Raw genomic sequence first — 19,553 nt, 5'->3', positions numbered from 1 at the left:
ACGTAGGTAAACACGGACATTGCTGTTCCTTGGAGTGGTTGCACCACTCAAAAAAAGTTATCTGGTTGGAGCATTTATTCATGATGTATTTCTCCATTAACCCATTCTGGGCGGAAACCCCTGGGGGTGTCCCTGGAACTACATATGGAACTGGAACCTGGAACTACATATTTTCAGATGGGGGTCCGCAGCCAATTACAGATAATTCTGGGGGTCTTTGACATGAAAAAGGTTGAGCACCACTGATATAGAAACATAGGGTTTTTCAGAAAACTGAGAACTTAGAAGACATTTTATTTTATTTTAAATCACCTCAGGTCTAAACGGGTTAAGGTTATTGTAGCAGTCTATTTGTATTGGGGGTGGGGAGGAGGGCGGGGCCGGGGTCGCAAGACATGGCCAAAGCATTTCCGGGGGTCACCAGCCCTAAGGCCCGATTTATGACGGCAGTCACATCAAGTCAAATCCGATTCAAATTTTCAAATCCGATTTTTTTTTCTTCCGTCCGATCTTTTGGTCCGACCATTCACACTACCGTTTGCAAATGACCATGACCTGGTCACGTCAGCAGCGCTCGGGTCGCGCTGCAAGTGAAGTTTTGGATAGTTTGATTTGATGTGTGACTTGGGTCACATCATCAGGTCGTTGCATTCAGACTGAGACGGATATCTCCTCAGATCGGATTGAAATCAGATTTGAAACCACCTCACATTGGATACCTGATGATCATGTTTTAGGGAAGGGGGGGGGATCAGGGCACTACAGCGAATAACGGTGTGCGTTCCTTATCGCCTGCGTGCGCATATGTGCACGTGCATTTGTGTGTGTGTGTGTGTGTCTCTGAATCTTGTGTGCGTGCCATGCGCTCCCATCAGAAGCTGCCGAGAAGCTGTTTGACCTGGTGGACAGCTTTGCAGAGAGCGCCAAGAGGAAGGCAGCGGTGTGGCCGCTGCAGATCATCCTCCTCATCCTCTGTCCAGAGATCACACAGACCATCTCCAGGGACACAGTGGAGGACAGCAAGGCCAACAAGGTGCACGCACGCACATACTGACGGACACACACACACACACACACACACACACACACACACACACACACACCTACTACCAGAGCATCAAATCTCTTCCCATCCGTCTCAGTAACAGTTTCTACCCCCAGGCAGTCAGGCTGCTGAACAGCTGACCTTGAACTGTATTGCACTTCACTTCACTTGCACTTTTCTTTTCCTGTTTTTTGTCTTTTTCTTGCACTATAGATGTTTGTTTATGTCCTGTGTATGTAAGACTGAGAGTGCTCTGAGCAAAATAATTTTCATTGTATGTATACTCTGTATCTATACAAATGACAAATAAACCTGAACCTGAACACACACACACACACACACACACACACGCGCTAGGGCCAGACCATTTCTGTGTACAGTATATCAACAAATTGGCACAACACAATTTAAATATAAATAAAAACATTTACTTTAACCCATTTAGGATTGAAGCCGATTCTAAAAATGTCTTCTAGTTTTCTGCAAACCTTCAAATATTTATTCAAATACATATTTACAAACTCACACACCTTTTGTCGATCAACCAAATGTAGCGATATTGAATGGAAATCTAATTAAAATGCCTCTTTCTCTTTTTCTTTCCTTTTTTTAAATGGCTAAATACAACGCGCAAGTACTTTGTATCGTATCGTTCTGCAATGCAAATAATCGATACTAAGTCAAACTACACTATTTTGCTGTTATCGCGTATCGATAGTGTCATCGTTGAAATTAAAATCGATGCAGTTACTGTATCGTTACACCTCGGGTTGTAACACATAATCGACCCGTTTAGAACAGGTCTGTTACTCTGTTTTATACACAAGAACTCAAGATATACACAAGCTATTCAAACATTGAACAAAAAAAACAAATGTAAATGTTATTTCAGAGTTGCAGCTGGTTCTTCCGGAACTGGTAATGTCATCCGAAACGGAGGCCACCCAGTACACACGCACACTCGGTGCACACTCGGTGCACACTCGGTGCACGCACGCACACACGCACACGGTCAGCCTTTTTACGAGCAGAGACATGATTTAACACGTGCGTCCCCCCCCCCCCCCCCCCGACTTGTGTCCGTCTCCAGAAACTGTTCCTGGACAGCATGCGGAAGGCGCTGGCCGGCCAGGGAGGCAGCAAACAGCTGACGGAGAGCGCGGCCATCGCCTGTGTCAAACTGTGTAAAGCTTCCACCTACATCAACTGGGAGGATCACTCTGTCATCTTCCTACTCGTCCAGTCAATCGTCATGGACCTCAAGGTGAGTCTGGCTGTTCCTTCTGTTACTCACAGTACTTCATGGCTGCAGCTATCTATTACTTTAGTAGTGATTAGTCTTAGTTCTAAAGCTCATTACACACTGGCGAATTGGCGACGCGATATATTCGTGCGAATAATTCGCATTTAAAAAAACCCAATTGAAGTTCATGCAAGCTTCCACATCGGTGGCGAATGTGCGACCGTTTTCGCTCTTTATTTGTTCGCTCTGGTGTCGTATTTTGCAGAGATTCGCAGGCGAACTGCAACATGCAATATTTCGCATTTTCAGATAGCTTATTCGCACCGCGTCGCTAATTCGCCAGTGTGTAATGACCTTAACCGTAAATCTTTTGATAAATCAAATGAATCGGTGCAGTTCAACACCCTTTACAACACCCGTTGGGTACATTTGTTTTTGTTTGAACCAATGAAAAGTATTATAAAGTGCTTCGGGACAAAAAACGCTTAACTCCATTCGACTCTCAAACTTGTCTGCTAATGCAGCTAACTCCACCACCTCTGTGTTAAGCCATTTAGGCCTGACGTCGAAATAAAAAAATAGTCTTCTGAAACAATATATATATTCAAAGATTTGTGCCACATTTTCACGATAAAAAAAAAAATAGCAGTCCTACAAGCTCGTAGCGCACCACTCGGTGGCGCGCTATGAGCTTGTAGATCAAACGGGTTCCCGTCCAGAATGGGTTAATTACAATTAATTTATTACAGAAAAACTATCTCAGTAAAAATAATTAATTATGTAGTAACTATTCATTGATTCGCTCGTCTATACCAAAATCCATTTTAAAATAAATAATAATAAAATGCTTCTCACTGTTCTCGGGTCAAATAATATGCGATTAAAATGTGATTATTTGAGATTAATTAATTACAAAGCCTGTAATTAGATATAAAAATAATAATCAGCCTAATATATACACACACACACACTCACACACACACACACACACTGCAATAGCTCTCACACCTGTGCGAGCCACAGCACACACACACACGCACACACACACACAGCACACACACAGCACACACACACACACACACACACACACACACACACACACACACACACACACACACACACACACACACACACACACACACACACACACACACACACACACACACACACACACAGCACACACACACACACACACACACACACACACACACACACACACACACACACACACACCCACACACACAGCACACACATACGAACGCAGCCACGACACGTCACTCCCACAACCATGAGAAGTTGATGTTTATTTAGCATTCTTAGTTTAGACTAGTCATTGGTTAGACATGGGTTAAGGTTAGGTCTAGGTGTGCTGCCCCGTGGGAGGTTATAGGTTTAGGGTGAGGGTTCTAGTTAGGTTGCAGATATAGGACTAATTATGACTGGTCTAACCAATGACTAGTCTAAAACCAAAAACTGTCTAAACTTAAGTACTGCACCCTGATGTTTAAGCTGTTTGAGCGAAGCAGAAGCTACGTGTGCTAATAAACACAACCTGGCTTTAGAACATTGCACGTGTGAATCTGCATGCTAGACTAGTGCCATGAAGATGATATTCAAAGTGCCCTCCCGCTCAGTAAACGCAGTGTCTGTGTGGATGGACACTAGGCTGTAAATGAAAGTCCTTTTGCATCGCAGCTGTTCTCTGTCTGGGACTGGCAGTGGGCGGCACTGGGCAGCCTGCAGTAATTCAACACAGTTTGATCATCCCATACATACATACAGTACACCCAGCCATGCACCACTGTGGCCCGGTTGCCAAGTCCTGCTGGAAAAGACAATCATGTCCATGAAGCTGGTCAACATACGGAAGTCCCAACGTGCTCCGCCATCTCCTGGTAGATGGCGCTGTTGCCCCCAGTGTGAGGTTTTCACTGTCTGTGATGATTTTTGGGTGCAATGTCATCTGCTGGTGTTAGGGCCGATTCATGCTCCTATTTCACCGCTGTTTCGGCGCTGTAGTGCCGAAATGATTTCGGCTCGTCAGAAATTTTCAGTAGCACCGAAGAGACGACTTTAGGACGGTACCCGCCCTTTTTTAGATATTTTAGTATTTCAAAGTGTCCATGGACTCCATTATGTCATGGACACTGTCTGGGCTCATTTACTTCCTGGACTACATGATGTCTCAGTAAGACAGCCCTCCTCCCCCTATCCACAAGGAGGAGTGCACCGAAGCATTGTGGGGATTGTAGTCCAGGAAGGAAGTGAGCCGCAGTGTGCATGACATCATGAGTATTCATGACATCATGAATACTAAAATATTTAACAACACATATTGCCCACATAAAACCCCAGGAACGTGTTTTTTTTCTCCCAAACAGCATTCAGTGATTTCACTTAATTCAAATATCACTTTTTTAGTTTTGTGATAATCCTCTCTATATAGTGTGCTGACCATATAAGGAGTTCCTCCCTGTCCCCAGTTAACCCCTGGGGTAAAAAAAAAAGCGTAGCTTTCGTTTTTGGCTATATAGGTGGCCCAGCCTGCCTTCAATCAGGCCTCGCCAATCATGATCGAGCGGGGGGCGGGCCTTGGCGTGCGTGCCTATCGTGTGCCCCCCCCCCCCACTGTAGTGCATCTTGTTAACGGGTTTTTTTTTTCTCCAAATCACTGAATGCTCCTTTAAGTAATAAAGTACAAGTAATAATTGTGCTAGAAGCACATGTTTTGCAACAACTGTATATTTGAATTATGTTTGGAGAGCAACATGAAGCGTATACACTGACACGAAACAAGACAGGAACGCCCAAAAACGTCACATCCGGTTTTTTACCCTGGGCAGAATTTTCTATGGCTGCCAATGCAACTTTTTCCAATCCTTAATCACATATGGTCGGACAAACATCTATGCCGATAATATCTAACCTGCGGAGGTAACGTGCCTTGTCCACGGGCAACAGATCTTTAAACGTATGGCATTGCAAATACGTTTGATAATCGCTACTCTGCGCAATATTGTTTTGGAAATGCCGCAAATTGCATTGCAGTGAACGAGAGCAAATCACAACTTACCCTGGGGGTGGTGACTCCGCCCTGAATACGCGTTTTCGTGTCAGTGTATTGAGTTGACACGAGTCTCTTTTCCTCCAGACGTTGCTGTTCAACCCAGCCAAGCCCTTCTGGCGGGGCACGGGCAGTCAGAACGCAGACGTGGACCTCATGATGGACTGTTTTGTCTCCTGCTTCCGCATCAATCCGCACAACAACCAGCACTTTAAGGTACGTTCACACACATTGGAGAGGCAGGGATTATTATTATTATTACCAGACCTGTACGTGCCCGGTCGCAGTCGGCCACCGGCCCTACTTGGGAACGATGCAACTTGGGAACCTGATGATATACGTTGTCATAGCACCTAGTTTCAACTGTCAGCCGTTGTGCCACATAACATGGAGATCTGTGTGTGTGTGTGTGTGTGTGTGTGTGTGTGTGTGTGTGTGTGTGTTGGACACTCAAATTGGCTGAGCAGCTAACTCCACTACCTCTCCCCCTCTCATTCAATATATTATAGTCACAATACCAATGTATTACATTGTTTTAAGATTTTCTTCATTTCCTGGGGGGAAAAAACAAAACATTTTGGAGTTGGGTGGTTTCTCCCTGACATTGAGATATTGTAATTATAAAAATGAGGACTTAGTTTCCCCCTGTCGCCCCCTGCAGGTCTGTTTGGCCGCCTCGTCTCCTTCAATCTTTCACTTTGTCCTGGTCAACTCCTTGCACAGAATCATCACCAATGTAAGTATAATCTGTACACTAATGTACCGTATATATGCACTGGATATAATGTGTATGGGCGAGCATACCGTATGCGTACATTATGTATAGACATACTGTGATAGTATACGTCATATGGGAATAATCTGTACAAGTACAGTATACTGTCTAGGGGCATACTCTGTAGAAGTGTGTGTTATATATATATATATATATATATATATATATATATATATATATATATATACACAAGTAAGACGCGCAAACGTGGGAAGCGAAAGCAGCTCGTACATATTTGGGTTTTGGACGTATAGCTGCTTTGGGGACTCCTTATATGGTTATGGCTGAGTCATGGTGACGTAACAGCGGGACAGACACACAGACAGACAGACATGATCTGCTAGGTCTCATAGTTAGTGCTCACTGCGTTCGCAATCACTGCGTTCGCAATCAATCACTGGACAACTGTACACTTGTACAGGTATGCGTTATATGGGCTTAATATGTACGTGTATTCTGTGTATGGTATACTTACGTGGTCTGTACAGATATATTATTATTATTACCAGGCAACTTGAATGAATTGTGTGTGTGTGTGTGTGCTCTCTCTCCCAGTCCCATCTGGACTGGTGGCCTAAGATTGATGCAGTATACAGCTACTCTGGAGAGCTTCGCTTCATGTTCTCGGACACCCTCAACCGGGTCATCCAGGGACTCAACACGCATGCTCCTCTACGCATGACGCCGGTATGACACAAATCAATCACATGTCAAGCACACGACGCACCTCGGTAGCATCCATCCACACATAAAGGCCTTTTTTTACTTTACACCCGTTGACGAGAAGTTCACAGTTTGAGAACTAGGGGGCAGCAGTTCACGTGTGAAACACATGAACATGAACCGCTGAAACTTGTTTGTTTTTTATATGACCTCGGTTAGTTTTTCCACAGCTAGAAAGACCTCTGTGATATGCTGTGTTCATTGGACATTGCGGCACCCTGGTGACTCAACCAATTGTGCTGCAGCTGACCCTCTCTCTTTTATTAGTTTTAACCCATTTAGCAAAGATTTGAGTTAAAAACGTTCACTCTGAAAGAATAGAAATATTCAAAGATGTGCGCCACAATTTCACGATAATAAATTTAAAAAAAGAGGTAGATCTGCAATTTTTTTATGTTTCTATGACGTCCCGGAACAGATAATGGAGTGTGACAAACAAAATAAGAAACGGACTGAGCCAGTGGATCACAACAGCATGATGGCATCAGAGATTACAATAGGGTGCTTTTAGCATCCCTTATAGTTAAGGGATGCATTAAAACGACGACCTCTGCATCCACGTGATGCATGCACTACTGTACTATACTGTACTGTTTTATTTATTTATTATAGTTTCATTTTGCTAGCTTTAGTTATGACAATCATTTCTTCTTCTGTTTTCTACATGAATATAACCACATTACCATATAAAATTAAACGGGAGATAAATGCTGCAATTTGTAAAAAAAAATGGCAAAATATGACTCCTAACGTCGTTGATGTCCCTGGGACTCGTCAAAAAGACCATCCCTGCATCCCAGGACTCATTACATTGAAAACCTATTTACATCACTGTGGCATATATATATACATAATGACCCCAGCCATATCAACACATGGTGCCGTTTTCTGCTCCCAACAGAGTCTCACCTTCAAGGAGAAGATGACGACCAGCCTTAAGTTCAAAGAGAAAGGCGCAGAGCTGGACACACGAAGTTACAAGTGCCTCCTCCTCGCCTTGGTCAAGCTCATCCATGCAGACCCCAAGCTCATGCTGCATGTGAGTAGGGCCCGGCCGGAACACATTGATTGTTCAAATTGTGCAAGATGGTTGTTTAACACATTGAGTATGCCAACGTGCATCAAAATAAAGGCCCCTATAGTGCCAGAGTAGTCTGATCGCTTTTACTCTGAAAGCCATGAACCGGAAATACTTTCTTAAAAAAGTTGAGCTCATAATCCCCGATCATCTTAATATATTTATATAAACTCCAAAAAGCGTTCATATTTTGCGGGAGAGACGGATGAGGAGCAGAAATGCAGCGCCAGCATATCGATCCATTCAACACCACGGAGAGCGCCCTGGATTAGGAGATACGAGTCATTCTTTCCGTTGGCATACGGCAAGCGAAAAGCGAAATGCCAAAAAAATAAATTGGAAAAATTCTGAATATTCTTATCTCGCCCCGCGTCTTTAGGACGTCCACAGACGTCCAAGGCACCACTCGTTTCCAATCCTTATGACGTTTCCAGACGTATTTTGTACAGAATGTGTTAACCAATTCCGTTTAGTGTCGTGTCACGTGAACATTTCTGGTGTTGTTTTAGATTTGCCTTTTATACTCTGAAGTCTTCCTTGAATGTCATGGACTGAGAGACATTACAACAAAGATGGTTAGGTTCAGAAGGAGAAGAGTAGACATGTTTGAACTCAACTGTTGACTGACGGCAGCAAAGGGTCTGTGTCACCATGACCCCCGGTTGTGAAGTGAAATATAATATGCAGTTACGCACATTAGGCATATTAGGCATTCTATCAATTCTATAACACAGTGAGTCTCTTCTCTGCTATGGCTCCCAAACAGTGGAATACAACTCCCCATTGCATTCAGAATTGTAGCCTCACTCTCAATTTATTGCCATTGTCTGAAGACTGACCTATGCAGTCTCCAGCTCACCCCTAGCACTTCACTCCCCTTGTGTATCTCTCCTTGATGCTAGTTTACTATATGCAGATAGACTGTATCTTGGTCAGTTGTTCTCATGTTTTGTTGCTTAGAATCGGTATTTTTCCTCAACTGCGAATGTTAAGAATGTGATTTAGACAGATGCTAGGATCATTGTTTCAGTCTTTATTTTGTTGACTGAGACTAAAATACGTTTTCAGAAGACTAAATTGGACTAAGACTCAATTGTGTGTTATTCAAAAGACTAAGGCCTCTTTTAGACGGCGACCATCTCTTTACGCGAGAAAGCACACTTCATGAAAACGCTATAACGTCGCTAGGTGGCGGTAACGGGCTGCCAAATAGACCAGTCACCCACGTACAAGAAGAAGAACCCCTTCACGCAACCCTATTGGGGTTTTGAATGATTCCAGAACACAACGCTCGCTGCCCAGAGCATGCAGGCAGAGCGCGCCACGGGATGGTTATATATTTTATAATACATTAGGCTACATAAACGCGGCTGCCGCCTATTTATTTACATCATGGTTTTACATTCACCATCGCTGATGAGCAGCGCTTTGTAGGCGAGGAGGGAGGAGGAACTCCATTACATCATATATGGCTCTGCATCAATGTAATAAACGCATGCGCTGTGAGCCACCGTGAGCCATGATGTCATACGTTTTGCGGATTCACCGTTTTGCCCGTTCACACGGAGAAGGGATGAAACGGCGTTCTCAAAGGTTTCCACTCTGGGAGGTGGTTTCACTTTGTTGCGTTTTCACCTCCTGAAAACACCGTTCTCGTCTAAAGGGACCCCAGCCAAACGATACTCTACTTTGCCGTTTTCTATGAACACCGTTCTCGTGTAAAGACCACCTACTGACTAAATTAGAATATTCTGAAAAAATAAATCACACCCGTTTGGAGTAAGGAGCGCTCTTATCATCATACATCATCATCCATCATCTCATTCCGGCCAATCACAATTTGCGTCGTCACTTTTGTCTTCAATGTTTGTACTACACAATGTTTGTGTTTTACACAAAACCTCAGACCTGGACAAAACTGTATGGTTTCCCCTGCTATCCAAGTTTCTTCAAGGCAATACTACTGTCCTCTGCACTGTATTTATTTGACTATTTACCTTAGCAATGTTTCAATAGTACAGTATGTCGCTCTGGATGAGAAAGTGACTGCTTAAAATGCATACATTGTAATTGTTGTCAAATGTTGCTATGTTAAATGTTGGTTTGCCATGTCTATCGCTGCGTTAGAATCCAGTGAAGCAGGCCCCAGAGATCCAGAGCAGTGCAGCAGAGCTCATCACAGGCTTGGTACAGCTGGTTCCTCTGGCCAACTCAGCCCAGCTATCCCAGGAAGCCATGGAGGTGAGACTATTCCTAACTTCTTCAATGCATTGTTTTTCTTTTATACCTCCATGGCTTCCATTTACATGGAAGGATAGACCTTTATTGACCTTCAGGTCTCGTAACGGCAGTAATTAATTATGATCATCTCAAAGGTGAATGAAAATGAAAAACGTTAGTTAAGAAGTCTATATAGTCTGACCATTCGTAAATTAATTGATTTACGGAGCGCTCTTTGACGCTGAAACCAAATCGTTCTGAAAACGGAAGAGGAGCCTCGGGCCGTATTTCATTAATGCACTCTTGGTTTTACATCTCCAATTTCTTAACGTAACGCATGAAATAATCTTCACCTTTTTAACTAGTGTGTAACTTTTTATCCTTTTGGCTGTGTGGTGTCCTGTGTCTCCTCCAGGCATTGTTAGTCCTCCACCAACCAGAGACCATTGAGCTGTGGAACCCTGACGGGCCCATCGAGACCTTCTGGGACATCAGGTACTTAATTAATCATCCTCTCATGCATGTACAATTTTCAGATTGGGGTCCGGCCAAATACAGATAATTCTGGGGGTCCTTGACGTGAAATAGTTTGAGAACCACTGACATAGAAACATAGGTTTTTCAGAAAACCGTCATGGTTTTAGAAGGCATTTAGAATGGGCTAAACCTTATATGTGGGTATACACGCGTGGCATCGTCCTACGTGATATTTGGCCTTACAACCCAGACATCCTCGGCGATATCTGGCTTTACAACGCAGACATCGTTATGCAAGAATCTTCGGCATCCCCGTTAAGATCTAATTGGACACCCACTGCGCCGGGTTCTAACTCGGGACAACCAGTTTGAGCTATCTCATGCTACCTCTAGGCCACTGCCAACCCAAAATATATTATATTTGAAAAATAATATAAATAACATGTAGAAACGTGTGCTCCTTGGGAGTGCAGATCTCTGTCGGGTCCGGGTTGCCTATAATACCCAGGCCTTTGTTCAGTTGTGGGTTTGCAGCTGTCGGGGAACCGAGGAAGTTGCGCGGGCTAATGGCTTGTACAACAAACTGGTGCAACTGGCTGCGTTTACGGTGCCCCCTATGGGTAGAAGACGTGGCATTTTTTTAGGCAACAAGCAGTGACATTTGTGTGTTGCCCTGTGCTGGTCAGGACCTCTGACTCCTGATGTCTTGCTCTGAGCTCCTTCCACATTGTGTATTCATTCACTCCATTTATGTATTCAGTTCCCAGGTACTATTCCTCATCTGCCGGAAGCTGATTGGTCACCAGATGGTGAACGGGACAGAGGTGCTCAAATGGCTGAGGGAGATCCTCATCTGCAGGAACAAGTTCCTCCTCAAGAACAAGGTTTGATTTGTATTACTATCGGTATATTAATATTACTAACTATCAGTATATTACTATCGGTATATTACTATTAACCCATTTTGTGCGGGAACCCGTTTTGGTGTTAGCTATTGAAAAATAGCAGATCTACACGCTAGTATGTCGCAGGGACTTACCCTCAATCCAACCGTTGATGCTGAGTGTCAAGCAGGGAGGCACTGGGTCCCATTTTTAGAGTCTTTGGTATATGACCCGGCCGGGGATCGAACCCCGACCTCCCAGTCTCAGGGCGGACACTCTAACTCTAACCACAAGGCCACTGAGCGGGTTGCGGTTCTCTGTACCCAGCCATTATTCTTCTAGGAGACGTAAACACCATCCCTCTCTCTCTCTCTCTCTCTCTCTCTCTCTCTCCGGTCAGGAGTGTGCCACCCTGGGCAGTGGCATCCCGTTCTGCCGGCAGGCCCAGACCAAGCTGGAGGTGTGTCTGTACATGTTCCTGTGGAGCCCGGACGCGGAGGCGGTGCTGGTGGCCATGTCCTGCTTCAGACACCTCTGTGAGGAGGCGGACATCCGGAGCGCCGCCGACGAGGTGCCCGTCCAGAACATCCTGCCCAACTACGTCACCTTCAGCGAGCTGGCCTCCGTCAGCAACATGATGGGCACAGGTCAGACTGGCTGGCGGGTGGATAGGCTTACTTACTTCCCCAGGAGAAATTCAGGTATTGCGTAGTTCACACACAGGCATACATCTACAAGGACTTTGGTGCCGTTCATCGTATTGACATTAAATAAATGCACATAACAGACGTTCACACCTTGGACATCAGGGACACCAAAAACCCATCAGTAATACGCTATGGTATCATAGCTGAAGTCACGCTTGTATGAAATGGCAAGCAATAGAATAGGAAAACCGTTGAACTGTTATTTCCTGAGAGGACGTCACGTGTCTAAATCACCCCTATTGTACGGCAGGGGATTGATTGTTTAGATCTCTGTCTCTGTCTCACACATACATACATTATCCTTCTATGTGATACTCTTCCCATTTATCTTTTATCAGTTGTCTTTATCGGCGCGTCTATGTCTTGCTAGGCCGCTCTACGTTGCAGAAGAGAGTGATGGCCTTGCTGAGGAGGATAGAACATCCCACACCGGGGAACATTGAAGTAAGAAAGTCGGTTGGATCCAGTGATTCTCAGTCAGACAGGAAGGCAGATTGTTAATTTGTTATTCTTATTATGGAGTTTGTGTTCTTGAAGGTCTGTGTAGATGTTTTGAGGAGGGGAACCCCTTTTGGTGTTCGCATTATGTTATGCTTTAGCTATTTTAAAATAGCAGATCTACAAGCTCATAGCGCGCCACCGAGTTTGCGCGCTACGAGCTTGTAGGTCTGCCATTTTCTTTTAATCGTGAAAATGGGCACAGATCTTTTAATTTCGATGTCGGCCCTAAATGGTGTAAAGTCTTAATATGGATGGATAGATGGTTCTCAGATGAAATTCAAAACGTTCGACACTGACCAGACTGTCCATGTCATTTATAGGCTTGGGAAGACACGCATGCGAAGTGGGACCAGACCACCAAACACATCCTCAACTTCCCCAAAAACAAGGGAGACGACGGGCAGGTAAGGTTTGATTTAGACTGTGTTGTGTGTCCCGGTGACACTGGAGAGAGCAGATGTACAACAAACGCATTGCACCTGGTGTGACTTTGGAGTTTGTGGAGCCCTATTTTATTTTTGCTATTCGGCTATTTTCATTGAATATTAATGCCCTAGAACAGGATGAAATGGTTGATTTGTTTTTTTACTCTTCTCTCTCTTGGCCTCATGTCATTGCATTGCCATTTCAATGTTGCTCTACACAAAATCTGTGACCCCAATGGACGCCTCCTGTGACCCACATTTGGGTCCTGACCCACATTCTGTGCACCGACTGACATTTTGTCCTCTTACCGGTCACTCAGTGTCCTCGCTTGCCCCTCCCCCACAGCAGGAGTGGATCAACATGACGGGCTTCCTGTGCGCCCTGGGCGGCGTGTGCCTGCAGCAGCGCAGCACGCCGGGCCCCGCCACCTACAGCCCCCCCATGGGGCCCGTGAACGAGCGCAAACCCTCCATGATCTCCGTGGGCTCCTGCGAGACGCCCAACTCCTCCATCAACGCCGCCCTCTCCCTCTCCTCCTGCTCCGCCCCCTCGTCGTCGTCGACGGCGGCGGCGTGCAGCGAGACCCCGCTGGGCCGCTTCCTGGACCGGCTGCTGGCCCTGCTGGTGTGCGGCCACGACCGGGTGGGCCTCCACGTGCGCACCAACGTCAAGGACCTGCTGGGGCTGGAGCTCAGCCCGGCCCTCTACCCCATGCTGTTCAACAAGCTGAGGAACAACATCGGGAAGTTCTTCGACACGCAGGGGCCGGTGAGTGGCGCCGGCAGAGGGCCGTCTTGGGCCTTGTCCACACGTATCCGGGTAAACGGATAAACGTAGGTTTTTATATGCGGTTTGGGGGGGGCACACGCAAACGCGTTTTTGGTCCATATAAACGCATCTTTTGGAAAACTCCTGCCACAGTGTATTTTTTTTAAACTGTGTTTCCCGTGTGGACAATGTAAACGGAGTTTTGCATGGGTCTTGCCATTGGTCATATGGACAGAGAGATCTTTAAAAAAAGGTGTCGTATGGACAGAGAGATTAAAAAAAACTAAAACGAAAACGAAAACGCTACGTTTATGTAGGTGTGGATGAAGCCTTAATTGTGATGTCTCATTCATGCAGGTTGAAGCTTTTAGTTGTGGTGGAAAAATCGACCTAGTTTCAAAATATCCCACGATATTGTGACCCCATTTTTCACCCGGTGTCGGAACGGAAGTGGTGAGGAGTCTCCTCTTCCGTTGGCTCCAGACTGTATGATGAAGCGTTTGGAAATCGCGGAGGCAACAGTCTGGTAACGCGAGACTACTTGACGTGGGGGACGTTTTTTCAGTAGGACGTAGTGCGTGGAAGGAACACGTTATTCCAACCAGTTCCTTTCCCCTCCCATCAGCCACCCCGGGCTGACCAGGGGGAGGCAGTATAGAGACCAGGATTACGGCATGTTTTTTTTATGAGGGTATCTTACACAGAACACGTCCCCGGTGTCCACGGTGGGAATCTAACCCATGACCTTCTAGCTGTAAGCTATAGCGACTGTGCCACTGTGCCCCCTAGATCTGTTTTTACAGCAAAAAAAGATTTGGTTTGGGGGAAAATGTAGACCACTGGGGGGGGGGTACATACTGTAGCATTTAAGTGCTAGCCGTGCTGCAGAAGGCGCGGCGTGTTTGTCAGAGAAGCGTCGATGAAGTGTCTTGTCACTTGTCAGTGACACTGTGTGTTTGTTGTGTGCCAATGCTTCAGGTCCCCATCAATGACACCAACACCCAGTTTGTGGAGCAGACCATCGCCATCATGAAGAACCTGCTGGACAGTCACACTGAAGGCAGCTCTGAACACCTGGGACAGGCCAGCATCGAGACCATGATGCTCAACCTGGTCAGGTCAGTTTGTGGTGCTGCTGCGTGTGCATGAAGGAAGAGGAAGAACAGTTTGTAGAGCTCCGAGACTTACTTTATTTTAAGGCAACAAGTTGCAACGTTTCAACCGACTAGGTCTTCAACTCTTCATCAGGCATTTGCCACATTACCACTTTGTTTGTTGTTTTTTTTTTACAAAAGCATGCATATCGGGAGTCTGTGGCAATGACGATACTAAATAGCTTCCTCCAGTAATCCCACAGATACAGAGTTCACCTTCACCTCGCTATTTCAATTCAATATAGTAAGATTTGATAAAGATATTGTCTAAAAATTGCTTTATTGAAGGCTTTCTTACAATGTTACAATTTAATCAATCTTATCAAGAGTGATTCACAAAGCGCACGGTCAAACTTTTAAGCCCAAACCACGCCAAAGGGTCGGGTTTGGGACCAAACGTTTAAGGTAAACGGTAAACCACAGCAATGCATCTCCTTGCAACTCAATGAGTTGAATTATGGGGGTTTACCTTAACAACCGTTTTGCCCCCCCCCCCCCCAAACGCGACCCTTTGGTGTGGTTTGGGCTTTGGTCAAACAAGGTAGCCATTTATAATAACACCAAAGCAGCACAAACCAGTAAAACCAGTAAGGATATATCAAACATCATGATATTGTCTCTCTCTCTCTCTCCCTCCACCTCCAGATACGTCCGTATCCTTGGCAACATGGTCCATGCTATCCAGATTAAAACCAAACTCTGTCAGCTGGTGGAGGTGATGATGGAGAGGAGAGACGACCTTTCCTTCTGCCAGGAAATGAAGTTCAGGTGAGTTGTGTCTTATGTTACAGCACCACCTGCAGGGCTGGAGGCCATTGCCACCTTTTCTGTCCATGTATAACATGGTATAATTTGTGTTTTCACATTTGTTATGTTAGGGGTCTCAACAGAACGCAATGTGTTGTTGACTGCGAAACAAGGCTGTATGAATAAATACATGAATGGACGTACTTTGTAGAACTGGTGGGGAATGCTGGAGGTTCATTGTCTCTTCTCTTTAGAAACAAGATGGTGGAGTACTTGACTGACTGGGTGATGGGGACCTCAAACCAAGCCGCTGATGATGACATCAAGTGTCTGACAAGGTGCGTCTTGGTTTCATGTTCCTGTGCATTCACCTGCTGTATCCGGGCTGGAATGCCCAGTTGAATGCAATTAATTAACTACCTCAAACAATAGAAAACCAGCAGTAAAGCCTACGACGGGTCTACGAAGAACGATGTGGAAAATTACTATCTTCAGTGTTGTATTTAGAGATGGGTCCGATAAATTGATTATGAAAATGTATAATCGATAATTTCTTTTTTTCAAAAAATCTGTTGGAAAGGCAATATTGTCATCCAAACAGGACAGGGCTATAGGCCTACCAAAGGGTGCCTGGGATGTGTCTCTGTGTGGCTGCATGACTGAGTGTGAGTGACTAAGTGTGAGTGGAGATTGATTCCAATGAAGATACAGGTTTGGAGGATTTAGCAGGTGTTGGGAATGTACCTAATCAGGCCTAGGCTGGGGTTGCTATGGTGATCAATTGGCTCAACACTGGTCCAGGGACCACCAGTGGTCCTCACTTAAAAGATGGAGTTACCAAATGGACCCTTATTAACTCTCAAGAGTTAAAATTATTGTTAATCATCTACATCAGGGGTTCCCAAACCTTTTTGACTTAGGTACCACTTGGGGGGGAAGATTTTTTTTTATTTGTAGGAGATTCATCGATTAATCGTTAATATTGAATTATACAAATTGATTTTCATTTTGGACACATTTACACATCCCTTTGTATTCTGAAGCTTTGGGCTCATCCTTTAATATTGCGCGTAAATTGAGTTTGCAACGTCATTTTAGCTCGACGCTAAATGAGAAATAAAAAGGCTAACTGCGAGTGTTTTCTGTATTGCGGTGGTTTTGTAGGGACTTGGACCAGGCCAGTATGGAGGCAGTGGTGTCTCTCTTAGCTGGCCTGCCCCTGCAGCCTGAAGAAGGAGATGGCGTAGAACTGATGGAGGCCAAGTCCCAGCTCTTCCTCAAGTAAGGATTGGATGGATCAGTCGCTGTTAGTTTGTCGTGCTGTAGTTATTACAGTATGTGTCAACTCTGTCCACCCGCAAATGAACCCATCACAATCTATATTCTAAAACTATATGTTGTAAAAGGGGTTCATTCGAATGACGGGTGCGGCATTTACTGTAAATGAGGAACAACATCATTCGTAAATTCTCTCCACACATGGAATTAACCCATTTAGGCCTGACGTCGAAATTAAAAAAAAAAAGTCTTCTGAATCCTCCAGTTTTCTGAAATAAATAATTTCACGATAAAATAAAAATAGCAGGACCTACAAGCTCATAGCAGTGGCGCACTATGAGCTTGAAGATCTACTATTTTTCAATAGCTAAATTATAACACAATGTGGACCAAAAGGGGTTCCCTCCCAAAATGGGTTAATGTTCAAAAGCCTGGCAGTGGCAACTGGCAAGGCGGGGGATCTACAAAGAGAAAACGTTCCCAGCTCCATTTTTCTCTAATAAAGCGAAGTGAACATCGAATGAAAGTTAAATTGCTATTATCGTCAGTATGGTGGTCGTGTTTGAGAGCATTCCCCCTCCCCCCATCGTGTGTTCCTGCTGTGGCGTGTATGGTTTAGGTTAGTTTATTTATTTAGCATGTAGTACAAAAAATAGACAATAACATATCAAAGAACAAAAATACAATGCAAGGAAGGGAAGAAGCCAGAAGGCTTTTTTTTAATCCTTTCCTATAGGAAGAGGTCATTGGTTTAAAAGATTAAAAGTTCATAAAGAACAGTACATAAGTCTACAAGTTGTCAAAGGGGGGCAGCTGTGCAGTAAAGAAATAAAAACACAGACTGCACAAAAAAACAGAAATAAACAATACAACAACAAACGCACAAAAGAAAATATAACGCATCTAGGTAAAACATGTAATCTACAGAGAGGAAGAAATAAGATATTTCTTTAGATGTTTTTTGAATATTGGCAAGGATAATGAGGATTTTAAGTGAAGCATCTCTAAGGAGTTCCATAGATGAGGGCCTCTAAATGTGATGAAAGATTGGTGTTTGGAAGTGCGACAATAGGGTAATTCAAAATGATCTCCGTGTGGTTTCCTCAGGTACTTCACGCTGTTCATGAACCTGCTGAACGACTGCAGCGAGGTGGAGGACGACGGGCAGCCGGTGGGCGGCAGGAAGAGAGGCATGTCGCGCCGCCTGGCGTCTCTCCGCCACTGCACCGTCCTCGCCATGTCCAACCTGCTCAACGCCAACGTGGACAGTGGCCTCATGCACTCCATAGGTAACAGGCAGCGCCACCTGGTGGTCACCAGTTTATAGGCTTTTGGTTGCCATTTCGCCCATTTAAAAAAAAAAGAAAGAAAATGTAATTCTATTATGCATGTAAGGTTGCATGTCATCACCTGTACACCAGATTAGAGGATTTTCTAAATATGGATAGAAAATAAAACTCGTCTTATCGTCCATGGCAACCAGTGCATAATTGGATTCAGCTCGTCTTAACGTTTATGGCACTTAAACTGTTTTAATACACACAGACTCATACTTGGGGCCTGTTTTCACAAAACCTAGACTCGGGCTTAAACCGGGGGTTTAATTAACCCCCTTTCCTGGGGTTAATTAATCCAGGATCAGGCATGAATTGGTTTCACGAAAGCCCGAGTTGTTTGGGCAGGTTAACTCAGCCGGTTAACGGATAGGTCTCTAGCGGTAAAGCTTCAAGTCAGATTCGGTCACATCATCACAGTCTTGACACGTAATTAAAACTACCGTTGACGATTTTGAAGTAATTAATCAAAAAAATCCAGCACTCCCGTTGACGCGATTGACGTACTTGTTTTATTCCCTATAATCGGGGGCTTTGTTTTAAATAATGTAGCAACTTTTGATGAATGATGAATTAAAAAATATGAATAGAGCTGGCAGAAAGCACTACAAAAAGCTGCTATTGGGGTGGCAGTCCAAGGGTTTTAAAGTAAAATGCTCTGTAGATGAAGTCAGGTTCAACCTGTCTGTGCTCCCCATCAGGCCTGGGTTATCACAAAGACCTCCAGACACGAGCCACGTTCATGGAGGTGCTGACCAAGATCCTACAGCAGGGGACGGAGTTCGACACCCTGGCCGAGACGGTGCTGGCCGACCGCTTCGAGAGACTGGTGGAACTCGTGACCATGATGGGAGACCAGGGAGAGCTACCCATCGCAATGGCACTAGCCAACGTGGTACCGGGTTCTCAATGGGTGTGTGAGATACTATGTGTAATCAATACTGGCTGGCCTTCACTCCACTGTATTTTAGTCATACAGTATTTAATATCTCACGTGTGTATTTTGCGCTTTTGTTGTAAATTTGACTGTACTGGAACCCCGGTGTCCGTCTCTTTTATGCCCAAATATTGAGATCTCTGGATCTGTCCGTGTGTGTCCCTGTTACACCTTAAAGGTAGTGTAAGTGAT

The 19,553-nt window shown here is 44.8% G+C and overlaps 1 protein-coding gene across 12 annotated transcripts in view; it reads left to right on the top strand.

The window, feature by feature from the left end:
- Positions 1-19,553, top strand: part of nf1a (neurofibromin 1a) — a 118,431-nt gene that overhangs the window by 19,117 nt on the left and 79,761 nt on the right. For 5 of the 12 annotated variants that reach the window (XM_080771546.1, XM_080771545.1, XM_080771540.1 and 2 more), the window contains exons 8-26: positions 876-1,033; positions 2,136-2,309; positions 5,440-5,568; positions 6,014-6,088; positions 6,683-6,814; positions 7,752-7,889; positions 10,056-10,169; positions 10,564-10,643; positions 11,386-11,509; positions 11,910-12,210; positions 12,587-12,660; positions 13,038-13,121; positions 13,489-13,911; positions 14,890-15,029; positions 15,711-15,833; positions 16,067-16,150; positions 16,977-17,093; positions 18,198-18,379; positions 19,126-19,337. In XM_080771546.1, the coding sequence (XP_080627672.1) occupies positions 876-1,033; positions 2,136-2,309; positions 5,440-5,568; positions 6,014-6,088; positions 6,683-6,814; positions 7,752-7,889; positions 10,056-10,169; positions 10,564-10,643; positions 11,386-11,509; positions 11,910-12,210; positions 12,587-12,660; positions 13,038-13,121; positions 13,489-13,911; positions 14,890-15,029; positions 15,711-15,833; positions 16,067-16,150; positions 16,977-17,093; positions 18,198-18,379; positions 19,126-19,337 (2,864 nt within the window). The remainder of the gene's footprint in view (positions 1-875; positions 1,034-2,135; positions 2,310-5,439; positions 5,569-6,013; positions 6,089-6,682; positions 6,815-7,751; positions 7,890-10,055; positions 10,170-10,563; positions 10,644-11,385; positions 11,510-11,909; positions 12,211-12,586; positions 12,661-13,037; positions 13,122-13,488; positions 13,912-14,889; positions 15,030-15,710; positions 15,834-16,066; positions 16,151-16,976; positions 17,094-18,197; positions 18,380-19,125; positions 19,338-19,553) is intronic. The other 7 variants (XM_080771537.1, XM_080771544.1, XM_080771542.1 and 4 more) reach the window with 3 other exon arrangements.

The sequence above is a fragment of the Protomyctophum bolini genome (assembly GCF_963924005.1).
Source record: "Protomyctophum bolini genome assembly, chromosome: 9".
Taxonomy (NCBI): domain Eukaryota; kingdom Metazoa; phylum Chordata; class Actinopteri; order Myctophiformes; family Myctophidae; genus Protomyctophum; species Protomyctophum bolini.
Note: the sequence above shows the minus strand (reverse complement) of the source record. Positions and strands in the feature narration are given on the sequence as shown.